The sequence below is a fragment of the Melospiza georgiana genome, chromosome 2, assembly GCF_028018845.1.
Source record: "Melospiza georgiana isolate bMelGeo1 chromosome 2, bMelGeo1.pri, whole genome shotgun sequence".
Classification (NCBI taxonomy): domain Eukaryota; kingdom Metazoa; phylum Chordata; class Aves; order Passeriformes; family Passerellidae; genus Melospiza; species Melospiza georgiana.
Window position 1 is genome coordinate 8,418,477 of NC_080431.1, and position 25,684 is coordinate 8,444,160.

The window sequence follows — 25,684 nt, forward strand, 5'->3', positions numbered from 1 at the left end:
ATTTTGTGACCAATTTTCAGTGAGAAAAGCTTTCTTCATTCAGTGCTGGGCACCTTAAAATATTCTATTATCCAAAACAGAATATGAATTGCTGATTTTGATGCAATATTCTTAAGCCTGAAAGCAGGATAATCAAAGATGAGGTAGGGAAGAATAATTTAGTTGCTCAGGGATGTCTTATGTTTTGCATCTAAAGATGGAGTAACCACATTTATCCGGGCTGCCTATTCCACTGTGCATTCACCTTGCAGTAGAGAAGGTTTTTCTCATATCTAAGTGGAATTTCTGTGTTTCATCTTGTGCTTTTAGCCCTGTCAATGGCCACCACTGCCAAGAGGCAGAGCTCTTTATTTTTCATTCCATCACAGCAAGGTTTTACTCACATGGATCTGATTCCCAGGATTTTCTGCTGAATGAGCAGTCCCAGCCTCTTCCCAAATGACAGATTTTCGTAAGTCTTAAACATCTGTGTGCCCCTCTGCTGAGTTTGCTCCACTGTCAGTCTTGTACTGGGGACCCCAATGGTGGGTAAATCTCCCCAGGTGTGGCCTCACTTCTGCTTAGGAGAAGAAGGAACCCTTCCTCCTACCTGCTGTCAGACCTTTCCCAGACTAGTCTAGGATACCTTGGCCTTCTTTCCTACAAGAACACATTGCTGCTCGACTTTTTGTCCAGAGGGAGCACTGAGTCCTTCTTCAGAGAGTTGCTTTCCAGCCAGCTGCCCTCTATGGTATACTGGTACCTTAAGTTATTCCTCACCCAATGCAGGATTTGAGATTACTCTTGGAATTCAGGGAGGTTTTTCCAACCTGCAGAGGCCCCTCTGGATAGTGGTACAACCATGCTCCCACTCTTTCTAGTTTAATGTCACCTTCAAACTTGCTGAGGGCGTACTCAGTCTTACTGTCCAGGTAACTGGCAAAGATATTAAACAGTGTTGGATGCAGCCCTTGGGATGGACTGCAAGCTAGACTTTGTGATGCTGATAACAATCCTTTAAACCTGACAGTTCAAGCAGTTTTTAGTCCACCTCACTCTCTGCTGATGTAGTTTGTACCTCCTCAGCTTCTTTACCAGGGACCTGTGGAATAAATCATCAAAGGCCATCTTATAGTCAAGATAAACAACACCCACTGGTCTCCCTTCAGCTACCAAGTCGATAATCACAGGAGGATTTCAGGTTGGATAGATACTTTTTTTTTGTTTTTTTATAAAACCATGCTGACTACTGATCACCTTCTTGTCCTTCCAAGTATATGGAGTTGGTCTCCAGAATGGGCTCATTGCTCACCTTTTTAGGGTTTGAGATGAGGCTAAGAGGCATGCTCTCCCCTGAATTATTAATCCTGAAGATGGGAGTATCTCTTGCATTCTTCCAGCTCTCAGGAGTCTCTCCTGAGCATCTGTCAGGTCCAAGGAACTGGTGGCAGAAACATTGGGTTCTTTTGTTATATGTCTGATGCCTCAGACTTGGCTTAACTACAAGGGGATGAACATGGACAGCTTCTTTTTAATTTTAATTATAGTAGATGAACAATTCCTGTGGTTTTGATTAGGTAGTAAAAAGTACCATACAGAAATCGAGTCAAAATCTAGGTTAGACTGCTTTACTTCAAGTTTGTCACCAACTAGCTTGGGAATGTAAACAGAGCACATTCAATACACTGCTATTATTAATAACAATAAATATTTTATTCTTGGGTTTCTCACTGCATTAAAAAAGCAAGCAAACAACAGCTTAAAGTAAGTAAAGTGTAAATCTTGCATGATAACTGTTAAAACCAATTGTTAACAGTTGGCTCTAAAAATGCAAATGTCTGGGACTACTCAAGATTAAATAAGATGAGCTTCATGAATGCCTGTTGAAACTGTCACTGAAAGGGTGACAGTCTACATCCATAGATGTGTTATACTGATAATTACTCTGGTTTAAATAGATTTATATTTTTCAGCTGCTTTGATCTTGGTAGAGTAGATTTACTTGATAGCAAGAAAGGAGCTAACCAGACTTTTCCCCCTAGTTCATCAACTCTGTGGTTTTTGCTCCCAAATGGACACAGTTGAGACAATATAGGGCAGGGCTTCCTTCTGGAACTTTAAATAAACTTAGTTTAACATAGACAGGATGTTTAAAATAGTGAAGGGAAGTTCAGTGATCTGTAACAGGAGGAGTAAGTTTAGAAGTAGTGTCAGTCTAAACAGGGATGACCAAATAACTGTGTCTGACATGGGGATTGAAAGGAAAGGACCATCCACTACTAGCAGGCCTAAAAATGTGTTACAAGCTTTAAAAAATTGCACTTCCAGAAATAGCTAACCTTGCTTCAAAATGAATATTTTCTATTTTTTCCTCCTTTTGGTGAAATTTTGCTAGTCCACTCCTAAATGGTTGGGTACACAGCAAATCAAATTTCTGCCTCATTCTGTAGATAACAATCTTCTTTAGCATAATATCTACTAAAGTGCATATACCTTATAAGGGGAAGTTAATTTTACTAGATCGGATCTTAAACCTGACTTTTGTGTCTACTCTTTCTACTCAGGACCCTGTCAAAATCTAGTCTTAGGAAGCTGGTTACCTCAGCAGAGCATCAATAGTTATTAAAATTTTGGGGAAAAAAAACCAAACAAAATTCCTGAAGACATGAAAAGAAAACCAGCTTTGGTTTGATCTTGTCTGTGTCTTTGCTTCTACACTGGCTGTAGTGATAAATAGCACTAGACTTCGGAAGTGGAGGCAAAAAATTGATTGGACCTTTTCCCTGCATTTACCACACTACTCCTTTCCCCTCTGGGCTTGTGCAGTTTAATTTGCCATTGATTCTTTAATGATTATAATGTCATAGAGAAGCCAGTGTTTGTCTTCTTTGTGCACCCTGGACAAGGCATTGGGTCTGAATCTTTCCTTGCACATTCTGGTGAAGGTCTGTGGCCATTTCATGCAGAGTGAGGCGAGGTCTCAGACCAGCTGAAGGGTCTGTGGTGAGTGCATCCTTCTCCTGTCACTGGCAACATCTAATTAGTGCCAGTCACCATTCCGCAGCATTACTTTTGTAGGTCAGACACTGAGAAACTAATTGCAGAGAATTGCATCCGAGTCCCTTTGGCTGCAGTGCGTTTCTGGGTGTTTCTTCTGTTGTTGTGTAGTGCCAGAATTGTGGCACTGTGGCAGTAGATGATGAAAAGAAAGATCTTGTTTCTCTTTGGCTTGACTCAGCTTCTATCTGAAAACCATTTTGATGACAACTCTTACTACTTTATCTTTCCTGTGATCAGGGGTACTCTTTCAGAAGCTCTGTACCCCAAATAATAAGAATTAACATCCTATTGAAGATTGTTTTCAAGGAATATCTACAGGATTTGTTTTTAAACTGTAGACTAAAAAATATTGTTTTCCTATTAAAATTATTTGCCTTCATGAAAGCTCTTTTCACCAAAATTTTCTGTAAGAATCATGTTTTTAATGATACTGAGTATTTCCTGCTTTAGAATGAAATATTTTATTTCAAACATAAGCTTACAAGCAGAATAAGAGGGTGAAAAAGCTTTTAATTGAACAGCCAAGCATTCATGGTCACAGCTCCCTGTGGAGCTCTGTCACATACACAGATTAAAAAGAAATCAAAGTCTACCAGTTAAATAAATGCAAGAGAGAGGTAAGGAAAGACAAAATGTTGGATTTGTGCATGGCATACCTTCTCAGAGGAGGTGAGTGCCATCAGGTATGTTCCTGGCGTTCATCTCTTCCCTGCAACTTCACTGTTGGGGGTCAGTTGACCTTGGCTAAAGAGCAAAATTTAATTTTCATTAAAATAGAGTTGGATGGTGAGAAAAACCACAAAAATTAAAACCCTCCCTCTACCTTTCTTGTTTTTCCTTGGCTCAACTCTCCTCCTTCACCTCAGTGTTCCTTTACCTCACGTAATGGCAAAGTAAATCTTGAACTGAAGGTGTTATTTTCCTGGTTTTGTTTGAAAAAGAAAAATCCACGGGCTGCATCTTGATCTTTGTGTTAGAAGCAACATTCAGTCTTGTGTTTCGGCAGAAAGTGAAGAAACAATGGGAGTATGAAACCAAAGTAGTAAATAGCTTTACAGAAACCAAAGCAGTAAACAGCTTTATATTACTGTATAGAGAAAGAGATAGGTATTTTAAGGGCCTGAGCCTCCAAATTTCAGTCTTGGAGCCCTACCATGAACAGCATTCAGAGCAGCATGTAGCACCTTGGCCATTAATTGCAGTTAACTCTGCCATTAAGAGCTGTCAAGCTGTTTGCAACAGAAGAGCAGCCATATGAGTGATAGGGGAAATTAAAAGGAGAATGGAAGGAAGAGGGAGTTTTTGTGTGCTGTGTGGTTGAAATGAGAAAAGAACATGGAATCTATTGTAAGACATAGGTAATTATAATAGGAAATGGATTATTATTTCTAGTTACTAAGATAGTATAGGCACAGGTGCAACACAAAAAGAAAATTTAAAATGCAACATGTGTAGGAGATGGAATCTGCTCATATGAAACTTATTTATGCGTTTTTGAACATCCAAAAGTGTCAGGTGGCACTGAGTGCTCCCAGTAGTCATGTAACTCTTCAATCTGCAGTCATTAAATAGGTATTAGGTTTACAGATGAAACTCTTCTGTCCCAACAGCACGAACAAGTGACTGGTGTCACTGTGGTTTCCTTCACTATTGCAATTATGTCTGCTGGCATTTAAATAATGTAGGATTCATCATCCAAACTGGCCATCTCTGAGTATACATTAACAACAAGGTGAGTGAAATAAGTGTAGCTGTGAAGTTATTAAGGTCTAACATAATTTTTTATTGCTGGAGTAGATTTTATTGTGTCAGTGTGTGTCAGATTTACAGTTGCTTGGTGGTCTCTAATTGTTGGTTAGGGTCAGGCAATTTGGCACATCTCATAATTTGACAGACACTTAAAACAGTGTGTCTTTTCACCATCATGATCTTGTCATGAACCCCAGACACTCTGGAATATAGGCAATGTTACATTCACATGCATTTGGGTTAGTATTTAGAGAACTGCCTTTTAAAAAAAACCAAAGCACTCAAAGAACCTCCCCCCAAAATAAATCACCCAAAATGAAACCATCAGATTTCAGATTGTGTATTTAGTTATCTAAAAAAAAAATCTTACTGCTTTTAAAAATCTACTGAGATCATCTGAAAAACACCATATATATTTTAGAAAGTTTTAGAGGAGAGGAGTTTGGAACAGGCTGAGAACAAGGCCTGAGGCCCAGGGAGGCCATGGGGTCTCCCCCTTTGGGGACATTCCGGTCCCACCTGGATGCACTCCTGTGTAACCTGCTCCAGGTAACCCTCCCTTGCCAGGGGATGGGACTGGAGGAACTTCAGGGGTCCCTTCCAGCCCCAACAATTCCATGATTTCTGGACAAGTCTATACTAAGCACAAATGTAGGTGAAGAGTAAACTAATAAGTAGGATGAGTAGAGATGGCTTGTAAGCACCAGTAGAGCTGTGAATGCTTTTTAATCTACAGATGTGGTGGTCAGAATGATGCATCTAAAAGTCATATTTTGGTTAAAAATATCTTTTTTGATTCCAAGTATTGTCTTCCTTCATAAGATTGCAAACTCACCAGAAAATTGTCTTAATTTTACCCAGTAATAACTTGAACAATTATACCTAATCCTCCTTCAGCAAAACATAATTTCATAAGGCTAAAGTGAAGTTTTAACCCTCCTTTCATAGTAAGTTGAATAGCCTTGACTGTGGTTCCAACTTGTGCAAGGGTTTAAGTATTTCTAGCACTGAGATGGATTAAACATGTACTTTATCCTGCTGAAGTGAGCAATTTCTTTAATAACTCAACCAAACAACATGCAGCACTTTAAACACATATGTGCACTATGGGGATCCTTGTGTCTCCCTTTAAAACATCTGGTTTGGGGTTGTCTGCTCTGCAAGGATAGCTAATATTCTGTTTGTGGTTTTCAACTGTCTAACTGTTAGATAATTTAACACTGTTTTAATAGCTAAAGCTGTATTGAAACCAGCACACTTCATGGAGTTAATCTGGACAAAAATATTTATTAGTACCTCAATTTGTCATTAATTCTTCTGTTCTTATTTCCATGGTGTATTTCAGGTGACATTTACTGTTAGTGCTGCTGAGCTGGTGTAATGCAAGGAGGGACACATCATGAAATGGAAACATTATCCTTTTCTGGCTGTAGTTGCTGTATTCAGCCTTTCCAGATGCCATCAGTTACTGGGCCAGCTCATTCCAGGTAGGTGCCTTTTATTTAAACATAAATGCTCATGGTTTTTTTTGCTGTCCATGTGAATATGTGCATGAATATACCTGAAGTTCTCTCTGGGTGTTAAAATGTGTGTATGTGTGGAGTTAAGGAAGTTGTGAGCCTATCTGCATGCATAACACACAGAATTTGGCAATTTAATTGTATTGTCTGTGCTGCAATGTTTGGGGTTTTTTGACTGCAAAGGAAAATATAGAAAGGGAGTGGCATGAAAATATGAGAAGGTTAAGGTGGCTATTAAAGCATTCCGTTGATTAGCACAGTTGGTGGGGGGAAGATATAGAGGGCAGAAACAGACTTGAATATCAATGAGAATTGGAAATCTATGGAGAACCTTCCTGAAGAAAAGCAAAATAGCAGCTGGGGATTGCTGAAATGCAGTGTTTCAGTGAGGCCCAGAGACCAGGGATTGTCCTGGTGCTTGCATATGGTAATTCTTACCAGTTCAGAGAGGGGTAGTGTGTATACAAATGGCAAGATACTGTACAGATTTATAAAGAAGGTGGTGGTAAAATAGGGAACATGTATTGCTTCAGCAAATAGTAAATTTATGTTCTAGTAAAACAAAGGAAACAAAACTTTGTATTGGGTTGTTTTTTTTAATAGCAAATCTCTAAAAGCAGCTTCCAAGTAATTCTGAGCAATTTTCAATGTTTGTAAAGAAAAATCTAACCATACTTTGATCACTTCTGCTAATGACGTACAACCTTTCAGGAAAACACAACTATATAGAAAAATAAGTGGCATGCTGGATTTTACTGGTTGCTTTTTCTGGTTTCAATCTGAATAATAATGTAGAAGACTTTACTAGCTTGATTTCTGATTTGAATACATTGTGAATACAGAATTTTGTGGCTATAGAATTCTCTTCCCCATACCTTTTGAGCAACTAGCTCAAATATTGACTTCTAAAAGAAAAGAGGAAGGAAAAAGATTTCCTCAAGGATTTGTTTGTTCGCCTGTTTTATAAGATGGTTCACAGAAAATAAGGAAATAAATTATTGGGGGATTTTTCCTGGTTTTGTTGGTTTTCAAATGCAGAAAGACTCCAGAATAAAGGAAGATGCAAGTTAAAATTATCATTTTAAAAGTTTGACCTTGGACTTCAAACATAATCTCAAAGCAATTTACCTGTCACAAAGACATCTACTGCTCGTTTTAAAAGGAATGCCTGCAGATCCAAATGTATTTGCTTGATAGCTACCTCCATCCACTTGCCTTGGTTTCAATTTAGTCATAGTTTCATAGTCTTTACTAAAAAGACTGTTTTCATTGTATTACTTTTTCCATCAAATTAGTTTCAGAATAAAATCACAGGTGGCATTTTGATGTTTGCCCCTGCTTTGTAATTTTCATCACAGACCTCAGACTTGAACCAAGAGATTACTGTACTTGGCCAGACATCAGCATGCTGAGCCTTGCTGGCAGGGGGCCAGGAGTGTGATTATCACAAAAGATCAAATAAAGCAGCATTATTTTTTTTTCCTTTAAGCAGTTCATCCCATTCATTTTGCTCTTTTCATGTCTATTCCTTACAAAGGCATGTCTTTTTTAATGTAGAGAAAGAGAGAGAACTGTGAAAAATCTTTTTCCTATATTTAATGAAAGAAAATTAAATAATGGTTCCTTAGAATTCTGCTACAGCCATAAAAAAATTTTAAAAAACAATGGAGCAATAGGTAATAGCTTTTCCTGAGGAATGCTAAAAGTATTAAGCACCTGAAATGTCTGTTATCATAGTAATACTACTAAATTGTTGTATTTTATTACAATTAAAACCGTACTCTTAAAATAACAAATTACAGGGAATTATTTTTAGTGATGTTATTAGAAACCTTTAAAAAATGAAATGTTAGGGTTTCAAAACATATAATTGTGTTTTGTCTGAAAATTGAAAATATTCCAGCCTTACTGATGATGTAGATTTTCATAGGAAATGAAGTTTATAAGAAATCTGTTAGAGCTTACCCTCAGATGTGGAATACTCAGCTTCAGTAAAATGTGATGAATTTTAATAGTGGCCTTATAACTTTGAAGCATTTGTTGTATTTTTTGTTGAACCTTTTCATATATTCTTGTTGAGTCTCACTCCTTTGCATATGGGGTCCGCAGGGAAGCACTGTCTCCCCCCTTTATTAAAATCATGGCAGAGCCTTTCATCTCATGTCATTACATCTTACCTCTAATTCACATATAAAATACACTCACAATTCCACCATGGATGTCTCCTGAGGCATGAAGTATCTCTGCCTTGGCACATCTTTATTTAATCAGGGATTGAACATTATCTGGGGAAGATGTGATTTTTTTTTTCCTTGCCAGTTGCTCTGCATATTTTAAAGCTGGAAAACATGATAGCTGATTTTCAAGAAAACATGGCATTAACTAATGCCATATTATGTTTAGATGCATATGTTGAGCTCTGTGTTTTCAGTTAAGTCTTTAAAGTGTTTTAAAGTTACCAGTTAATAGATTGTCAAAAAAGCCAAAAAACAAAAAAAAACCAAAACTGTACATGACATACAGAAAAAATGTTAATAATTTGAACTGTTTTTTTTTTTCTTTTTGACATAAATAACTGCAAGCTTACACATTTTTGGATTGGTAATGGAGACAACAGGAGCATTCCTGCTGCTTTTTGCCGGGTTTGGAACTTGGTTCCAAACAGTGAGTGTTGTGGAAAATCTCTCCATCTGAACTGGAGCAGATGCCACTTGTGTTGTTTGGTGTCAATCCTTGAGCTTCACAGAGATACCTGCACAAAAAAAGCCTTGTAAAAACATGACAAATTTGTCAGCAATGCTGAAAACAAACAAAAAAATTTGAATGCTTCCGATAGATTATAATATTTTTGCAACAGAATTCTCTATAGGTTTTACAGAGAGGAAGAGAAGGAAAATACCTGTTTTGAGCCCAGATTTTTGAGAAATTTTTAAGAGCTTCTGGACCTCTATGGTTTACTGTTCATTGTTTCTCCACAAAATAGGTTCTCTATAAGAAACGTAGATATATAGCATAAGATATACAAGATGTACATCATGAAATATGAACTTGAGAAATTATTCATGGGCGTAAGTGTAAAAAAACTCATAAAATAAACAACTCTCTTTGGCAGCCACAGAAGCTTACTGAGGAGGATAAGGTCAGGATTTGACTTTTCCTGGGGCAGAAAGTAATATTTTAAGTTTCCTTTTCCCTAATACTCACTGGCTTACTACTGAAGCACTGCAGGAAATAAATTCACCCTCCTACCTAGTTTGCCTGTTTGCGACAGGAGACAATTGATCCTAAAGAAACTCCCATAAATTCAGATTGCTTACCATAGCATCTTAAAGGCAGTGAAAAAGAGGCAGTTGTTTTGGAATCTGAATACTCCTTTATTAGGGCTTTTGTCAAGTCAATCATAATTCAGTAACATCAGTAACTAAATTGTTTGGTGTCTATTTTTTCTTTTTTAATTGCTGTCAACTTTTTAGTACTCAAAACTTCGTCATCTGGCTAGAGAAAAAAAAGATTTGTATTTTTGACTTGTAACATTATTGAACTTTTTGTCAAAATATACTTAGGAATTATAGGTCTGTTTGATACATTTTAACAAGGAATTCCACCTTCTTCTAATTTCTCTGCAACCTGTGAAGGTGTATTGAATAAAACTTTTGTAGCACTGGAAGATCTTAACTTGCTGCTTCATGAAGAAAACCAGGGTCTTGTAATGTGCATTCAGGAATTTTTCTGTGTTTTTTTGAGTGCCTGAATGGATTTTCAGTCAAATATTCAAAATAAATCTGTCAAGGACTGAACAAGGCATTGAATAGAATTGAGCTAGTTTTGTGGTTACACAGGTCTTTTTTTGAGAAGAATGTTTAAAAAAAGGGAATGTTCAGCCAAACTCGACCCATGCTGTCTTTTGGCATAGGCTGAGAGTCAAAGAGAATTGAATGCTTACATTTCATCTAAGCCCCTCATCATGAAGATGTAAAGGAAGAGTGACGCCTCATTGAGCTAAGAAAATTGAGTGATCTTGGCACTTCTTGAAGAGTGGTGGATATGAACTTAAATTCCCTCAGTTGGGAAGTACTTCAGAATAGTTTTCAGCTTTTCTGAGCAAGTGATCCAACAGCAAAACTCAGTAAAAAACAATGGCAGGGCTTGGTGTTTTCTTGTTATAAATTTATAATATTTGAAAGTAAAGTGATGTTGGTAACTATTGTGAGATGAGCCAGTAAGCTTTCCAAAGCTTGATTTTTAAGTCACAGGGAAAATAAGGTAAGGACAGAAGCAAAAAGAAAGCAAAACAAATACTTTGTACCTGAGACTGTTCAACATGATACAAGCTATAAATTGCTGAGTAATCTTAACTCTGAAGAAGAAAGAATATGATTTAAGAGAGTCAGATTTTTAATAATCTGCAAATTCCATGCTATTTCTATTTCTGTCCTTGAATCTGAGGCCAAACGAAGATAACATTTATCTATATTTTTATTTAATATATGCATTTAGATATGAGTTGAAGTGAGTAACCCAGAGGTAGGAACACCTACGGAATCAAGGAAGTCATTAGGCTGGAAGACACATGGAAATCATTTAGTCTGCATAGGATGCACTTTTTCTTTTCTTTTCCTTCCATGTGCACTCATGAAACCACAACAGGAGCGAGTCCATTGCCCCTTGCCCTGCTGGCTGTGCTCTCACTAAAGCATCCCACCGTGTTGGTAGGCTTCCCTAGGTCAAGGGCACAGTGCCAGCTCAAATCCAGCTCACCAACCAGGCTCCCAGATTCATCTTGACATTCTCTTAACTTTCTATCACGTAAGTTCTACTTTACAGAGTACAATCATGGAGGGTCTGTTCTTGTTGACAGATGGGAGTGGAAAGAAGTCCTGTGTTTTGTCGCACGTTTTCTGGTAATTTTGTTTTCACAGGCTTTATCAAGTGTCACTCTTGGCCATAAATTATGTTTTTGTGATCCTAATTCAATATAACTGTGACAAATGCATCTGTAAGTGATGTGTAGCAAGGGATGATGATTTAATGTATTGCTTCCACTTGCAAGTGCCACCAAGTTTGTAGGTTGTGCAAGTCAAGGTCGCATTAAGGGAGAATAGAGAGACAGTTTAGGCCTTGCTGGGGTCAAGGAACATGTCGAAAGGTGTGCTCCTATCATGCACATCCATTTAACTTGAAATGGACAGAATATTCTTGTCAGTTCAGAACTGGAAATGTAAACCAAAACCCAAATCAAGCACCCCTCCCATTTTGACTCCTAAGGAAGGGTTTTATTTAGGCTGAGTAAATAAAGAGAGAGCTAAGAAATTAAGAAAAACTGAATTCTCTGCTCTGGTAAAGACCATGTTTGCATTCACATCTTCCTCTTGTTTCTCTTATCCCTGCAATGTGCATAGGCCATCCTTAAACCTCCTGCGGAAAGAAAGAACTAGCACCTGAGATCATTTCATTTCATCACTACTTTTTTTTGTGTGCATGTGCCTTTGTAAATATGCATAATGACATACAATTATCAGTTAGTAACTCTTAAGACTGAGAAGTCATCTTGCCTCATGGAACCTTCAGCTTTCTTTGAAGTGCAGAGCAGTAGGTCATCCTTCCTTGTAGAATATTTTTAAAATTTCCTAATATTCATGGACTAAGGCTAGATCCCATTATGTTGTGATACAATGCATTTGTTATCAAGGAAATATTATGGTGTTTCCATGGGAGGACATTACCATGCATAATTCCCATTATGGCTATACAAATGAGATTACTTAATAACACAAGAGATAATTTCTTGTTATCAGGAAATGAAAAGCGTGTAGTATATCTTGTGTAATATTTTCAGTTAATATACCTACATAACAATCATGTAATTTCTTTAGTCATCCATCCCTGCTGATAGAAGTAAAAGGAAATAGCTGGTTTTTGTTAATTTGGAGTATGGTACCAAATTTTAAATATTTTCTGACTTGATTATATGCTAGCTAATTTTTACAGTTTTATCATTTATCTGTCTTTTAAGTATTCCAATTTCTGTACTTGGATTTCATATTTGTGGACTTTTGTGTGACCTTAGGTTTTCCCTGTTGGGTGGTAGTTTTAGTTTTGTCTTGTTTTTTTTATTGCTTTGGGCTTTTTGTGATGATTTTTTTTTCTGACTCCTCACTGCTGGAGTGGATGACAAAGGTTTCTAATTCCTATTAGGCGAAATGTTGTGCCTGCAAAGAGAACATATATTAAAAAGCGGAAAAAAAATCCCAGCACGTGCTTTGCCTTCCAGAGATTGCCACTGTGTACACTGAGGTCTTAATAAATAAAAAGATTGCCAGCTGTACTTCAATTCACAGCTTCTTTATTAGCCTTTAAAAAGAAATAAATAAAGCATGATGCTTTATTTAATTGTCTGAATAGACGGAGACAAATCAAGAGGCACAGTCAGCTGCAAGACACTTAATGAAGAAATCCCTATTTTTAATCTAGCTGTAGAAGACACAACTCTTGTGCTTTGATGATGTGGCCTTTGTGATGAACCTGGCTGGAAAACCACATGTGCTGCACCATCTTCCTAATTAAGTCATCAAAATGCGCTGGAGCAACCGCAGTGACTTGTGTAGACCAGGAGGAGTAATTTTAGTTCCTCTATTGCTTGGTTAATAGAAATTGGCACTGTTCTAGATTATGACTGATAGAGGTGAGATGCTACAGCTGCTGTCATTGTCTCTGTAGGTAGGTGCCTTTATAAGATCTTTCTATGTGTGTAAGGAGGAGTTTGCTTTGTCTTTCTTTTCTCTTGATTTTCAAGGATGTTATTTCAGAGGAATTTCATCCTTTTTTTTTTTTTTCCTTGAGAAGCTGATGTCTGTCGTTTTCCTCAAAATACATTGATACTCTACTTGTTTTGGATGCTCTGACAGAGCATTCATGAAAACTGATCTCAGAATCAGGATTTGGGAAGGCTGCCTGCTAAAATAAAATTTAAGATGAACAAGAAGAAAAAAAAAATCAATTGTAATCATGGGGATATAAAAAAGTGAGTAAATATAATGAGGACATAATCAGTTTTTCTGTGTAGACTCGGTTAGCCGCAGCTGAAGGTTTTGTAAATGTGTAGACCAGAATCTGAAGTTTTTGTTGGTAACATTTTTGGTAAATTATTCTCATTTTTTGTATCAGGAATAGTTTTACTTGAAGCTCCTAGCCTCTTGGAGACAAAAATATGCCAGTAGTGAAAATGGTATATTCAGTTCTTACATACCTTTATAATGCATATTCATATGCACCATAAACTTAGGTTGCAAGGCTTTCCTAGTTTACTTGGCTCTGTGACACTCCCAATTTGATAACAAGGTTACTATACAGGCATTTGCACACTAGAATCTAAGAGTGATCCATTTGCTTAAGTTCTTCTGTAAAGATTGTGTTTTATATGGTTAATGGAGAAACTGGCATAAATGCTCTGTCTGTATTTGGAGATAGTATAAATGGAAATTTCCCAATAAGTTGTTCTACCCATCTTAAAATTAACAAGAATAAATGTCTCTTTACATAATTTTTCAATTAGCCTGAGAATAATTTTCTGTTAGAAAAGTAGAGCACAAAATGACATAGTCTCTCTTGACTCTAATATTTATTTAGATGATCAATCTGTTAATGCTTCAAAGCAATTTCATGTCTTTAACATCAATTATAAAACTAATTTCAGTCATATCAGTAAAAGAATGAAAGAATTTACAAGGGTGTTTTCACTTATGACTACTCAAGGGGTTACAGTAGACATATCTGCACTTGCTAATTTATTTTCAGTGCAGTGAAATAGTGTCTAGAGATGCTTTATTAGATATTTTAATAAGTGTCGAACATATTTGCAGAATTTCTGCCCTGACAAAGGGTGATTTATATGCACCTGTATCTGCATACGCAGAAAAAATACCCTTTTGTCAGTCACCTTATTTTTGCATAAATGAAACAGGAAATTACTCCCTTTTGAGTAATCTGAATTTTAAATCAAAGTGATATTGGTGAAAGAAACAAGTCTACTTTTAAGCTTATTTCTCAACTGTTGAGTTAGATTGACAATAAATTCATTCCGAGTGTTTTTACTGTGATGGTATGACAATAAATTCATTCTGAGTGTTTTTACTGTGATGGTATTATCAGTACAGCGTTGTGCAACTAACTATTGCTGCATCTTCTTTATTCCAACTATTTTTAATGCATAGAAAATCCTTTACTTTTCTCTAAAATCATGAAAATCCTTTACTTTTCTCTAAAAGTAAAGGTTTAATAATCACCACATTATTTTTTACTCAGGAGCAAACTTGTATATGGTCTACATTAAGAGGAATCAATACTTTATATTTGATAAACTTACAGTGTAAGCCTGTAGGTGCTGGGTGTTTCAGTGACTTTCTGTTTTTAATACAAATTAAACAGTTTTCCTATAATAATTATTGTATATGAATGGTTAGAATAACCTGTCAAATATTCTATGTATTAGAACATTATTATTATATGTGTTCTGTGTAATAGCTAGTACTAAACCAATATGTCCCCTTTCCTCTGCTGCATGAAAACAAAGGCACACCTATCCTTTACAAATGTGATTTGCTCAAGGCATTGTTACATGCTACCAAAAAGACAAAATAACCTCTAAAAGTGGTGGGAAGCACATCTGGTTAGCCATTTGCTGTTAGCTTCCATGTTTAGATATTGCTTTAATAACATTTTGGGTGTGTTTTTATTCTTTGTGTTTGGTTTTGGGTTTTTGTTTGCTTGTTTGTTTTTTTTAAATTTTTGTTTTTCTCCCCAGTATTGCCCTAAAGGTCAAATTTAATTATTTTGTTTAGAACTTGGTTTTTAAATCAGATCATAAATGACTGAGTTTTTCACCTACTTCATTTTGACACTCAGGTGAACACCAAGGTCGCACTTCTAATATATAAAAATAAAAAGGCAGTTTATGGTAAGCACCAAAAGGATGCTTGTGGGATCTTTTACCTTCTTTTCTCTGTCTTTGCAAAAGGGGTCAGCTATGCCCTTCAGAATTACATTCACATGCAGTACTCAAAATATGATTAAACAGTTTCCAGTTCTCTTTATGTCCATCAGGCATTCAAAATAGAGATGAAAATTTACATCTTCTGTTCATGTGTTATACTGCTCTAGAAAATATGCTTTGTTATATTCACTAAGACTCATTTAAGGTCATGGCACTGACCTAGCACAGAGTTGATCACTTGTGCTTTTTGAAGATACTTAGTGTGTGAATGTGTTGTCTTTGAGTGTATGTTATTATAAGTGCCTGGTACAGGTTAACTTTTGAAATTGCATGCACACTTAGGCTTCTTTGCTTGTTTGACCTGTAATTCATAAAGAAGCATCATTTTTTTGAAGGATGTGGTGCCCATGACCACTTCTGCTCATGTGTTTCCATCATCTCTTTTTGCCACCTCTTTTAAGTACATCTTTGCTCGTGAATGGGAGCTGATCCTCTGGATTTCATCTGCCTCTGTAATCAGGAAATCTGGGTATTGTGCTGATTCAGAATTGGAATTTAAACATGTTAGAATTCTAGACTTCAATTTTTAGATTTGTTTACAATTTACAGTCTGAAATAGCCGTGATTTGCTTTCCTGCAGATGTCATGTTTACTTCAGCTACCTTGCACAAGGAAAGTAACGTCTGCTTGTAAATTTGGTCTCTTTGGTTACCTGTTTCGGAAATAACACTCATGGAGGACTTCTGGTTTTAAGTTGAAGCTATTTCAGTAGTAAAATCTTCTTAGGCAATAACTTTGCTTTAGGACTTGGGATGAAGGACATAATTTGTATTGGCCTCATAAGTTAATCATGGCAATCTAATATACTGATCACAACTGCTGTGTGAATTTAATTAATTTTTTCAGAATATACAGACAATTCTGCATTTGAACTAAAATGCATGAAACTTACAGCTGGTAGAGGATAATGATTACTGCCTACCTAGTTTATTTTCCATCCCTTTAAAGCATTTTTTAAAATGAAATTTCTCTGTCCTTGTAAGTCTAAAATAAAAAACCCTCTCCTACATGGAGAGGTCAAAATGTTAACTTGGGTTCAGCTCTTTTCAGCATTCAGACAGCTTTCCCAAATTGAGCTCCCTGCTGTCATGGCTATATGACTTCTGGGACCTGAGTGAGCTTATTTAAAGCCAGCCTGGCACCTTGACTACACATTACAGTCTCTGTTGCTTCACTGTTCTGCTGTCTTTATTTCATAGTGCTGCTTTGCTTGCAGAGCTCTGATGTTTTGCCCTATTGTGGACATTTTAGAAGTTATAACAGCCTGTAAATGAAATTGGCTTCTGATTCCTGCTTTTTTTTTCCCACCCCATAAATATTCTATTATTGTGGGATTTTGTCTCCCATGGCTTTTGTAAAGCTGTGCAGTGGGGTTTTAAATGGTTGAAGTTATATGTGCTTTAGCAGGGAAGTCTGCATCCTCGAGTATTTCAAAGAAACTTAGTACAGTGAGAAAAAGGATGGTCTGAGCTCAGTAGTAGCTTAGGAAGGTGTTCAGTCAGTGCCAAGCCTGACTTTGAGCTCTAGTTTAAGATGTTTAACCTTTCTGTTACCGCAGAAATTCCTAACAATCTGCGTTGCAGTCACCTCAAGAGAAACAACTGAAATCCCTTGATAAGCAATTGCAGAGCACTCTTTTGGGCTAATTCAGGAAGACTGGCACAACTAGAAGTAAACCAACTAGTCTACTCTTTTTTGTGAAAAAGAAAGATTAAAGAATGTATTATGTATATGGCTGCAGTAACAACAGTTAAAATTTATAAAAGCACATTTTCCCCATGTTTTTAGAATCTGAAGGAAGATCTAGAGTAAAATTGCTCCATTCTGGCCAGTTGTGTAAAATCTGTATTCTCACAGTTGATGACATAAACATTCATGTAAGTAACTAAGCATAAACAATATTTTAGTACTGCACTAAGAAAGTAAAAAATTCCTCTAAAGGGCCACAGTACACTGACAGTCACCATGAAAGCTTATACATGAATTGAATTCTGCTAAAGTGAAAAATTAAGTGGTCTGAGTCATCTTCAGTTCATGTCTTTGTCTTGCCTCCTATTTCAATGTCTTCATTCAGACTCAGAGAGGTGCATTCAATTTTATTTCCCAGCTGTAAAAGACTGCTTTGCTGCATTTTCACTGCATGATTCTTCATTCCTACCTTTTGTATATTTCCTTATGTTTGTTTTCTCATATTTATCTACAGCAATATTTATTTTTATTTTTTAGCCTGTTTGTCACTAAAATGTGCATGAGCAGTATGATATATTTATCAAGTGCAAATATATTGTAATTTATCTTTTTCCTGTTCAGTTCCAACCATACAGTAAAGTTATCTATCACTTGGATAGTTTATTTCAGTCTTCATTACTGATAAAGTAATGGACTTCACCATATTGATAGCTCCACTTATTAGGAGCTATCATTTGACTGGCTTAATTTAGATTGCAGTTTATGTTTCCAGGTAAACCAAGTTCATGTTTATTTAATGTGGGAGAAGTGGCTCAGGGTTGTTGGGTTTTGTGTGGCTTTTAGTTTATTTGCTTTCCAAAAAAAGGTCAGATCAAAGAACTGCTTAATAAATCTTTAAATCCTCAAATCTTCCAAGCAAGAACTTAAAACTGGCTGTGGGGCTTGCTTGGTGTCTTTTTGTCATTTCTTAGAAAATGTGTTTTAAATGTACTTCAGTTGTATATGACCAGGAGTATTCAGTGTGTTCAACAGCTGATGCTGTATTTGATGTATTGGTGGAATTTGAAAAAAGGGCTCTGTATTTTTAGATTAGAAAGAGAAAATCTTGTCAATCCTATGATCATTGCTGCTGAAGAATAGGAGTTGGACTCTACTAAAGTTATTGGGAAGATTACCCAATCTTTTGTGTTTTTAAGGTGATGCCAAATTTCCCACAGGGAGGTGCTGAGTGGAAGTGCCAATCTGTTGAAATCAATTTGGGGAAGTCAGAGGATGGTTATATTAAAGGATTAGGAAAACAGAATATGCTGTGTCAGTTGAGTACATCTGTACTCAAAGCCTGTTTGCTTCATGTCATTATCCTGTTTAGTATGATATTTAGCATTTCATGTTATCAGCTCATGTTATCAGTGTCCATACTACCAAAACTCCTGTTGCAGACATGTTTCTGTGGACTTTGATATGTTGTGTGTGATTTAGCTTATCTAATAGTAATGGATATCTGTGAAATATAAATTTTGCTGCTCTTTCATTTTCTTTAGTTTTCCTTCCTTTGCTAGTCTTCTAGTAAGGAAGGAGAATTAAAGAAAAAGAGCAGTAAAATTTATTTTACTGTATTTAGGCTCCTAGCACTAGTGCAGAGAGAGGTAATATTAGGGATTCATTCATTGATTTTTTTTGGCTGCAACAGGAAAAGAGAATTTGAAGGGGTGAGACATTCACATGAGAATTGGGCTGTGTAGAGAAGGTTATAGGCAGAGTGCAGCAGAAATGAGTTACCACTGAAAGAATTTCAGAGGGTATTTCATAAAAAGTTGGGAATATCATATTGAGCGTGAAGGCTGTGCTTTGTTGGATTTATGGCTTATGGAATGGTATATTTTTCTACAATAACCCACCTATATTTGAGTGTGCAGTCCTCCTGAACTGCATTCAGGATAATTTAAAAAAGAACTGTAGATTTTGCCATGCCTGTCTTGTTTCCTGTGCAGCCACACAGAACTGGAGCCCATCCATGCATCTGCCACAGGTTTCCCTAGTGCTGCTGCACAAAAGACCTCAAACAAATTGCCAACTCACAGGCATCAATAGTCCATCTAATTCCATGGCTTACCTAATTTGACTCCATGAGCACATTTTCCAGCAGGTCTGAGCATTTGTGTATTGTATGCAGTTAGAATTACATATAATCACACTTTTTACCACAAAAGAAGCTTGTTAAGGTTGAATATATTGAAATATTTTTTTAAATGAGACCTTCCATGTCTTGATTTATCTGTGCCGTATTGGTGGAAACACTTTGTGTTATGGGGAATAGTTCTCTATACTTTCCGCTTCTGTGGAAGGGAAGAAATAATATTTTACATGGGGAAAATTTATCAAGTTCACATTTATCAAGTTCACTTAGAGAGTATAGTGTAGAGTATAGTATATATAGAGAGTATATATACTCTATATAGAGAGTATAGTGGCAATGTTAAAATAATACAATAGAAAATCCTCATAAGTTGTTTTATATTTTTGCGTATTTATTCATGTGTTTTACAAATTTTTGGAGGAAAAAACCAACAGGGGTTTACTAATAATTAAGCTTCAGTAGTGCTGTATGCAGAACTCTGAATGTTCAAAAGCAGTGGCCTAACAGCACTGTAACTTTTGTCTACAAACTTAACAAATGCCCAAATATTTGCAAAAAAAAATTAATATTTTTGACCAACATCTTAACCAAGAACACTCACTGTGTCTTTTAGTACAGTGCAAGGTTGCAATAAATTGTTTGGACCCCTCAAATATGCAGATTTTACATCTCTGTGCTGACACTTGATGGTCCTCATCAATCTAACCAGCATCACAGACATGTATATGTAATGATGTAGATACTTGCATCTGAATTGATCCCTGAGGCTCTGCGTAATTTATTCCAAATAAAGTGAGGTAGTTAAGAGTAGAGTTGAGGCATTTAGGTGCAGTGTTGGGGGTTTCCTTCTCTAGTTGTCTGTTTTCTGCCTCAGCTAAACTAAAGACTATGGGTTTACCTTTGGTCAGATAAATCCCATCCTGAGAGTCTGTTTATTCTCTTCTGACAACTGGGCTGCCTCTAGACTAAACAGTGGACATGCTGTTGTGTGTCCTGCACCTATTTACCCTATAATTATCCAAACTGAAGCCTCAAGGCAAAGTGTTATATGGCTGTGCTGTAATCTGCATGGTCCTGTTTTCTTTCCAGGAAAACCAAAGTGTAGGAGAAAAGCTCTTGTTGCCAGCCTGAAGTTGGGGTCAGTCTGAGAATGTACTCTTAGACACACTTATTTTGATGTAGCATGGAAGTCTTTAGATTTTACATGTGAGACCTGCTTCATTGTCAAGCTGATAAGAGAATTATAGATGATACATTATAAAAAAAGGACTTTTTCTAACCTACTCTGGCAGCAGCTCCAAACTGTGCAGAAAGCTCATAGTGTTAGTGGAAAGAATGGAAACATCAGGGATTCATTAGCATTCCCCAAGACAAGCAAGGCTGTGGGAACACTTGATGTATTTCCATGGCATCTTTTGAGCATGATACTGTAAGACATGAGGAAATTTGAAAGCCTTTGTCAAGTCTTCATCACCTTTGCATCCTCTTGGAAGGGGCTCTGGAGTGACTCTGCTGAAAAGCTTGAATCATGAGTCACAAGCTTCAGCAGCTGGGTGAGAGCACCTCAGAACTCAGACGAGGAAAGAGAGTTATGCCTGGGGCTTTAACTCTGGGCATGGTGCCTGAAAGTTAACCAGACTCAGGAGACAGCAGTTCAACTGTGTAAAGCTCAAGGAAATAAATTAGGGAATAGTTATGAGGGCCTGAATTCATTCCAGCTTATGTTAAGTGGGGGCATCTGAGATAGGGCAGCCTTGCAGCCAAGGTGGAAGTGGGCTGAATTATTGCTTGACTACCTGTGTCTGACCATGGATATAGAAGGAGACAGTGATGGGAGAGTCTGATTTTGGAGGAAATTAATTGAACCCTTTGTTTACTCATGAGACTTCTTAGAAAATAAACCAGCCACGCTCTCCAGGCTAAAATCTGCCTTCTCATTTTCTATTGAGCCAGGAAATCTGTAATGCTACATGGGAAACAGTGCCAGCATGGTGAAGGAGCCCTGACATCACTTGCTCTAATATCGGATTCAGCAATTATTTAGACTCTCCTCAGATCCCTGAGCTTCTCCAGGTGTCAGGCTCTGAGGAGAATCCTGAATTCCCTTATTCTATTTTTGTCCCAGAATATGTGTGTGTAGTGAAAGAGTGTAGATTAAATTACAAGCTATTTCTCCTTGGGACTACATTTTTTCCTCTTTCAGGAACTAAAAAAAAAAAAAAAAAAAAAAAAAACCAAAATTGCTTAAGAATGTAGTTTAAGAGAACACAGGAACCATCTGAGAAAGTAATTTATTACCAGACTTCTTTGTCTTAAATAAAATGGGTTCACAGTTTTATAGAAGACAACAAAACGAGCTATTGCTGCTAGGTAACATGACCAATCTTCAGCCTTTGCACTGGAAGAGATATTGTCTCCCATGAATGCACTTTACATTTAGAGAAGAATAAAAAGAAATTAATGCTTTGATAGAATTAGTTTGCTGACTTTTCCTAAATGTTGAATTTCTCTTCATAATCACCCTTTAAATTAAAAAAAGACAAGACATAAACCCATGTAGTTTTGTGGAAGGCCAGTAAAATAATGTTGAGGTTGAAATAATCAATTTTGAAAGTTGCTTGGTCTTTTCTGTTACAAAATACCATGACAATAAAATTGTGAGAACCTTGGCCTGGGACAGGGGGCCAAGAGCAGAACTAAGGACCAAGCTTTCCTGTTAGGATTGGCCAAGTTAATAATTTAGTTGGGTTTTTTTTCTGCATGGTAGTTAGAAAAGATAATCAGAGTATTTAATTTTCAAATGTAATTTTAAGTTGTTTTATGCTGAAGTTTTTTAATCACGCAGGTGTTTAAAGATTGGTAGAGGAGTGTACACAAAAATAGGTTTGGATATGCTTGCTCATATCAAGACTTGCTGTAGGGAATGGCTTCAAAACAGGCATGGAAAAATGGGTTTTATAATAATTAGAACTAACATAACTAATTTAGAACTGTTTAATTGAACTAATTTAAATGTAAATTGAGAAAGAATACATAGGAAGTACTTCATATTGCATGCTGCTTGTAATTCAAATGTCAATCTATTCATTTCATAAGCATGGAAGTAAACCTTCACATTCCAACTTTACAGGCACATCCCAATTCCCTAATTGATAGCCCATGGAGATTTGTTTGCATAGTTTTACATATAGGTATTTTACTCCCACAACGTTTTATTTCTTGATTTCATGCTTTTTAAATCTCTACTACACTCCAAACCACACCTGAAAATATTTTGATCTTCTCAAAATTTTTTATGATTTCTTCCATCAGCTATCAAAGGCCTGTGATATTTATCAACCCCAGACTGGCTCACTGAAGTTAAATGGAATGTAAAGATGTCACATTTTCCATACTTGTCTTTATGAATATTTGGTGTTCTTTGGAGTCTAAAAGTATTCAGGGGCTTTTAACCCTAGAACCCAACAGAGATCACAATCCTTTACCATTAATTGCTACTCATAAATTGAACTTATCTTCTGATTAATGACTCAGCATGTTCATGTTAGTGTTTTACTGCTCCTGTGTTTTTACACGCTTTGTGAATTAGAGATGTAGTTATCATCCAATGTTGCAAGCATAGTAAAAATATCCATATTATCTTTGCTGTGCTTTTGATACCGTTTATTACCCAGACTTGCGCATGAAAGCTTTTATTTCTCTATTATTAAAAGCCTCTTTAATTTGCACATACAGAAGTCATTGCCCCAGAATGGTTCAGAGGTAATTTCCATGTTAGGGCTATAATTCAGTGTAGTTGTTTGCTGTAGCAGTGAGCATCCTTACCTAAGGATAAGAAACACTAAATTGCTTACTGATTTCTGAAAATCATATTGCACAAGTGAACCATCAAATTTTAAACTCTCATTCATGTGAATAATGGAGCAGTGATCCCAGTTTACATGCTGATAATGAAAAGGAGATGGATGGTTTCCAGTACAGATGACCTGCCATTTTTTTTATCACTCAAGTGCTATTTTTCTCTAATGCTTTTGGGTTTGAGTATGGTTTTGGGGGTACTGAATACTGGTTTTGCTAAACTATTATTAATAGTGTTGTAAGACTGATTTTTTTACAGCCACATAAAATCCATCAAGTAATGTCTAATTATTGTTACAAGATGAGTAAATTTTGAGAGAGAAGAGATTTTGCTCTTGCTGAGTCCAAATCTTTGACTCATGCATTGAAAGGAAGAGCAGATTCCTTTTAGTGTGGAGCCCTACTCTCTGAACTCAGAGGGCAATGAGCAGAGAAAATGCATGTATTTGGGAGGGAAATTGCTAGATAAATAGCTGAGAGGCTCTTACTGAACACATCAGTGAAATTATAGAAATGCAGCAACAGAGAGAAGAGAGAATAAAAGGTAGAAGTCCTACAAGTTGTATCCTTACAGCAATATTTGAGGCACATGCTCACTGGCTGTTGAAATTTAGAGTGAGCAGCCTGAGAAATAGAGAAGTAACATGAGAAATGGAGCTGTAGCCCAAAGGCAAGAGAAAAGGAGAAAGGAGCCCCAGGAATTATACAGTTACTTTCTAAGAGAAGAGCAAAGTAAAAAGAACATTTGACTAAAAGATTCAGCTCTGTCTGGTGACATGAATTAACCTCCCATGTGCCACTCAGGGAGACTTTTCAGCACTCACAGTGCAATTCAAATGTGTCAGACTGACACTGAGTGTTTCTCAGAAGTCACTGTAGTCACTATCTTTTTAATACTTTTATATCCAAACACATCAGTAACTCAGACAACTACTGTGTTTTCAGTTAAGTGTGCAAGATATGTGCTTCTAAATGGATTGCTCAGAAAATTTTTTTATTAGTGAGTTTATCTGAATTTATGCAAATTCGGAATAATAAATTGTATACGGTCCCATTTGCTACAGTAATAAGACATACAGAAGTTTTTAAAAAATATTCTTAAAAGCTGGGAATTCATGTTTACTGCTGAAACTATAAGGCCAGGTTAAGGAGAAGCAAGATGATGAATACCTATTACTATATTTTATCATTGCAAAAGAAGACCTATGAGTTTTGTGCCAAGGTCTGGCATAGAGAAATTTATCCCATAATCAAGGGATTATTACTTAGAACAAATAGATAAACTGATTGGATGCAAAATTAGTTGATTAAGGGCACTGTTCCGAGATGCAGATTGACTCCTCTGATACTCTGAGCCACTCTTCTCAGGGCTCTGAAAGAATCACAGGGTGATAAATATCTTGTAGCATTTTCCACACCTAGAGATTGAATTATGTTGGATTTAAAATAATTTCATGCTGAGTTTATCTTCTGAAAATCAGCATTGTGGGAAGTAACTGTTTGAAAGTCATAAGCTAATGTGCTTTAATCTATCCTACATGTCAAATATTCTCCTAGCTTTCAACTAACTTTATTCCTTAAAAAATAGAGTCAGCCATGAGAGACTTGTGGATTTGAAAATTAGCAAAAAAAGAATCCAGCATGAGTTCAGCTCTTTGATTACACAGTAATGAATGCTGAAATCCACCATCTGAAATGAAGACCTTCACTAAATGTGAGATTCTTTTTTCCCCATCCAAGTTTCCATAAGCTTGTACCAAGACTGACTTCCGGGGTAGCTCAGATTTTACAGCATGGCTTCTCAAGAGGTTGTGTTGGAGAGGTGTCTTCAGCTTTTTGTAGAAACCACAACTTTTTAACTTGAAATTTCCTGATAGGCTCTGAAAGCAGGAGGAAACCTCAGTAAAGAGCTCATTCTAAAAGATCCTGTACTGTGGGATGAAGGATTTTTGTTTTTATACAACACAGGAGTGAAACGAAATCAGTTCAGACTGGGGAGTTACCAGATTGCAGTTGTTTTAATGAAGAAAGTGCTTTCTCCTCTTGTAAATGTGGTGAGGGATAAAGAAGGGTGGGGAAACAACAAAGAAAAGTCTTTTATCTGAGAGGAAACACAATGTAGTGGAAAGGTATAAAAATAAACATTTGGAGAAGGTAGCAGTGAAGTGCCAGATTGTAACAAAGTAATCTTAATCACTCAAACCAAAAGCAGGTAAGATTTGGATATGAAAAAGTGAACTGTGAAAAATGTGAGAACAGACCATCAATTCATTTTATCTCTTTCTGAAATTGTCACTATTACTTATTCTATATAGTTTTAAAAAATGCCAATCTGCCAATTGAGAATGTGCTTCATCATGATTCCTGTTAATTAATACTACCCTGACACATATTTTTCACAGTCAAGCAACTGATTCCAGTCTGCAGACTAAGCTACCTAATGACTGGTTAAAGGTAGAGCAGATTTGGAGTTTAAAGTGTTCCATCATACAGCTTAAAATTCTTATCCTTGTATTCTTTCAGTCCACCAGAGCAGTGTGAAGTCACTGTATGATAGGACATCTCCTGCTGAAATACATTAATCTATTATTCATGTTATCTTAATATTTAAATTTCTCTCCCACTCTATTCATGTTATCTTAA

At 36.5% G+C, this 25,684-nt stretch overlaps 1 protein-coding gene across 1 annotated transcript in view; it reads left to right on the forward strand.

Moving 5' to 3' along the window:
• Positions 1–25,684, forward strand: part of ROBO1 (roundabout guidance receptor 1) — a 680,447-nt gene that overhangs the window by 79,370 nt on the left and 575,393 nt on the right. Inside the window, exon 2 of the mRNA XM_058043544.1 lies at positions 6,134–6,275. Within this exon, the coding sequence (XP_057899527.1) occupies positions 6,188–6,275 (88 nt within the window). The 5' untranslated portion in view covers positions 6,134–6,187. The remainder of the gene's footprint in view (positions 1–6,133; positions 6,276–25,684) is intronic.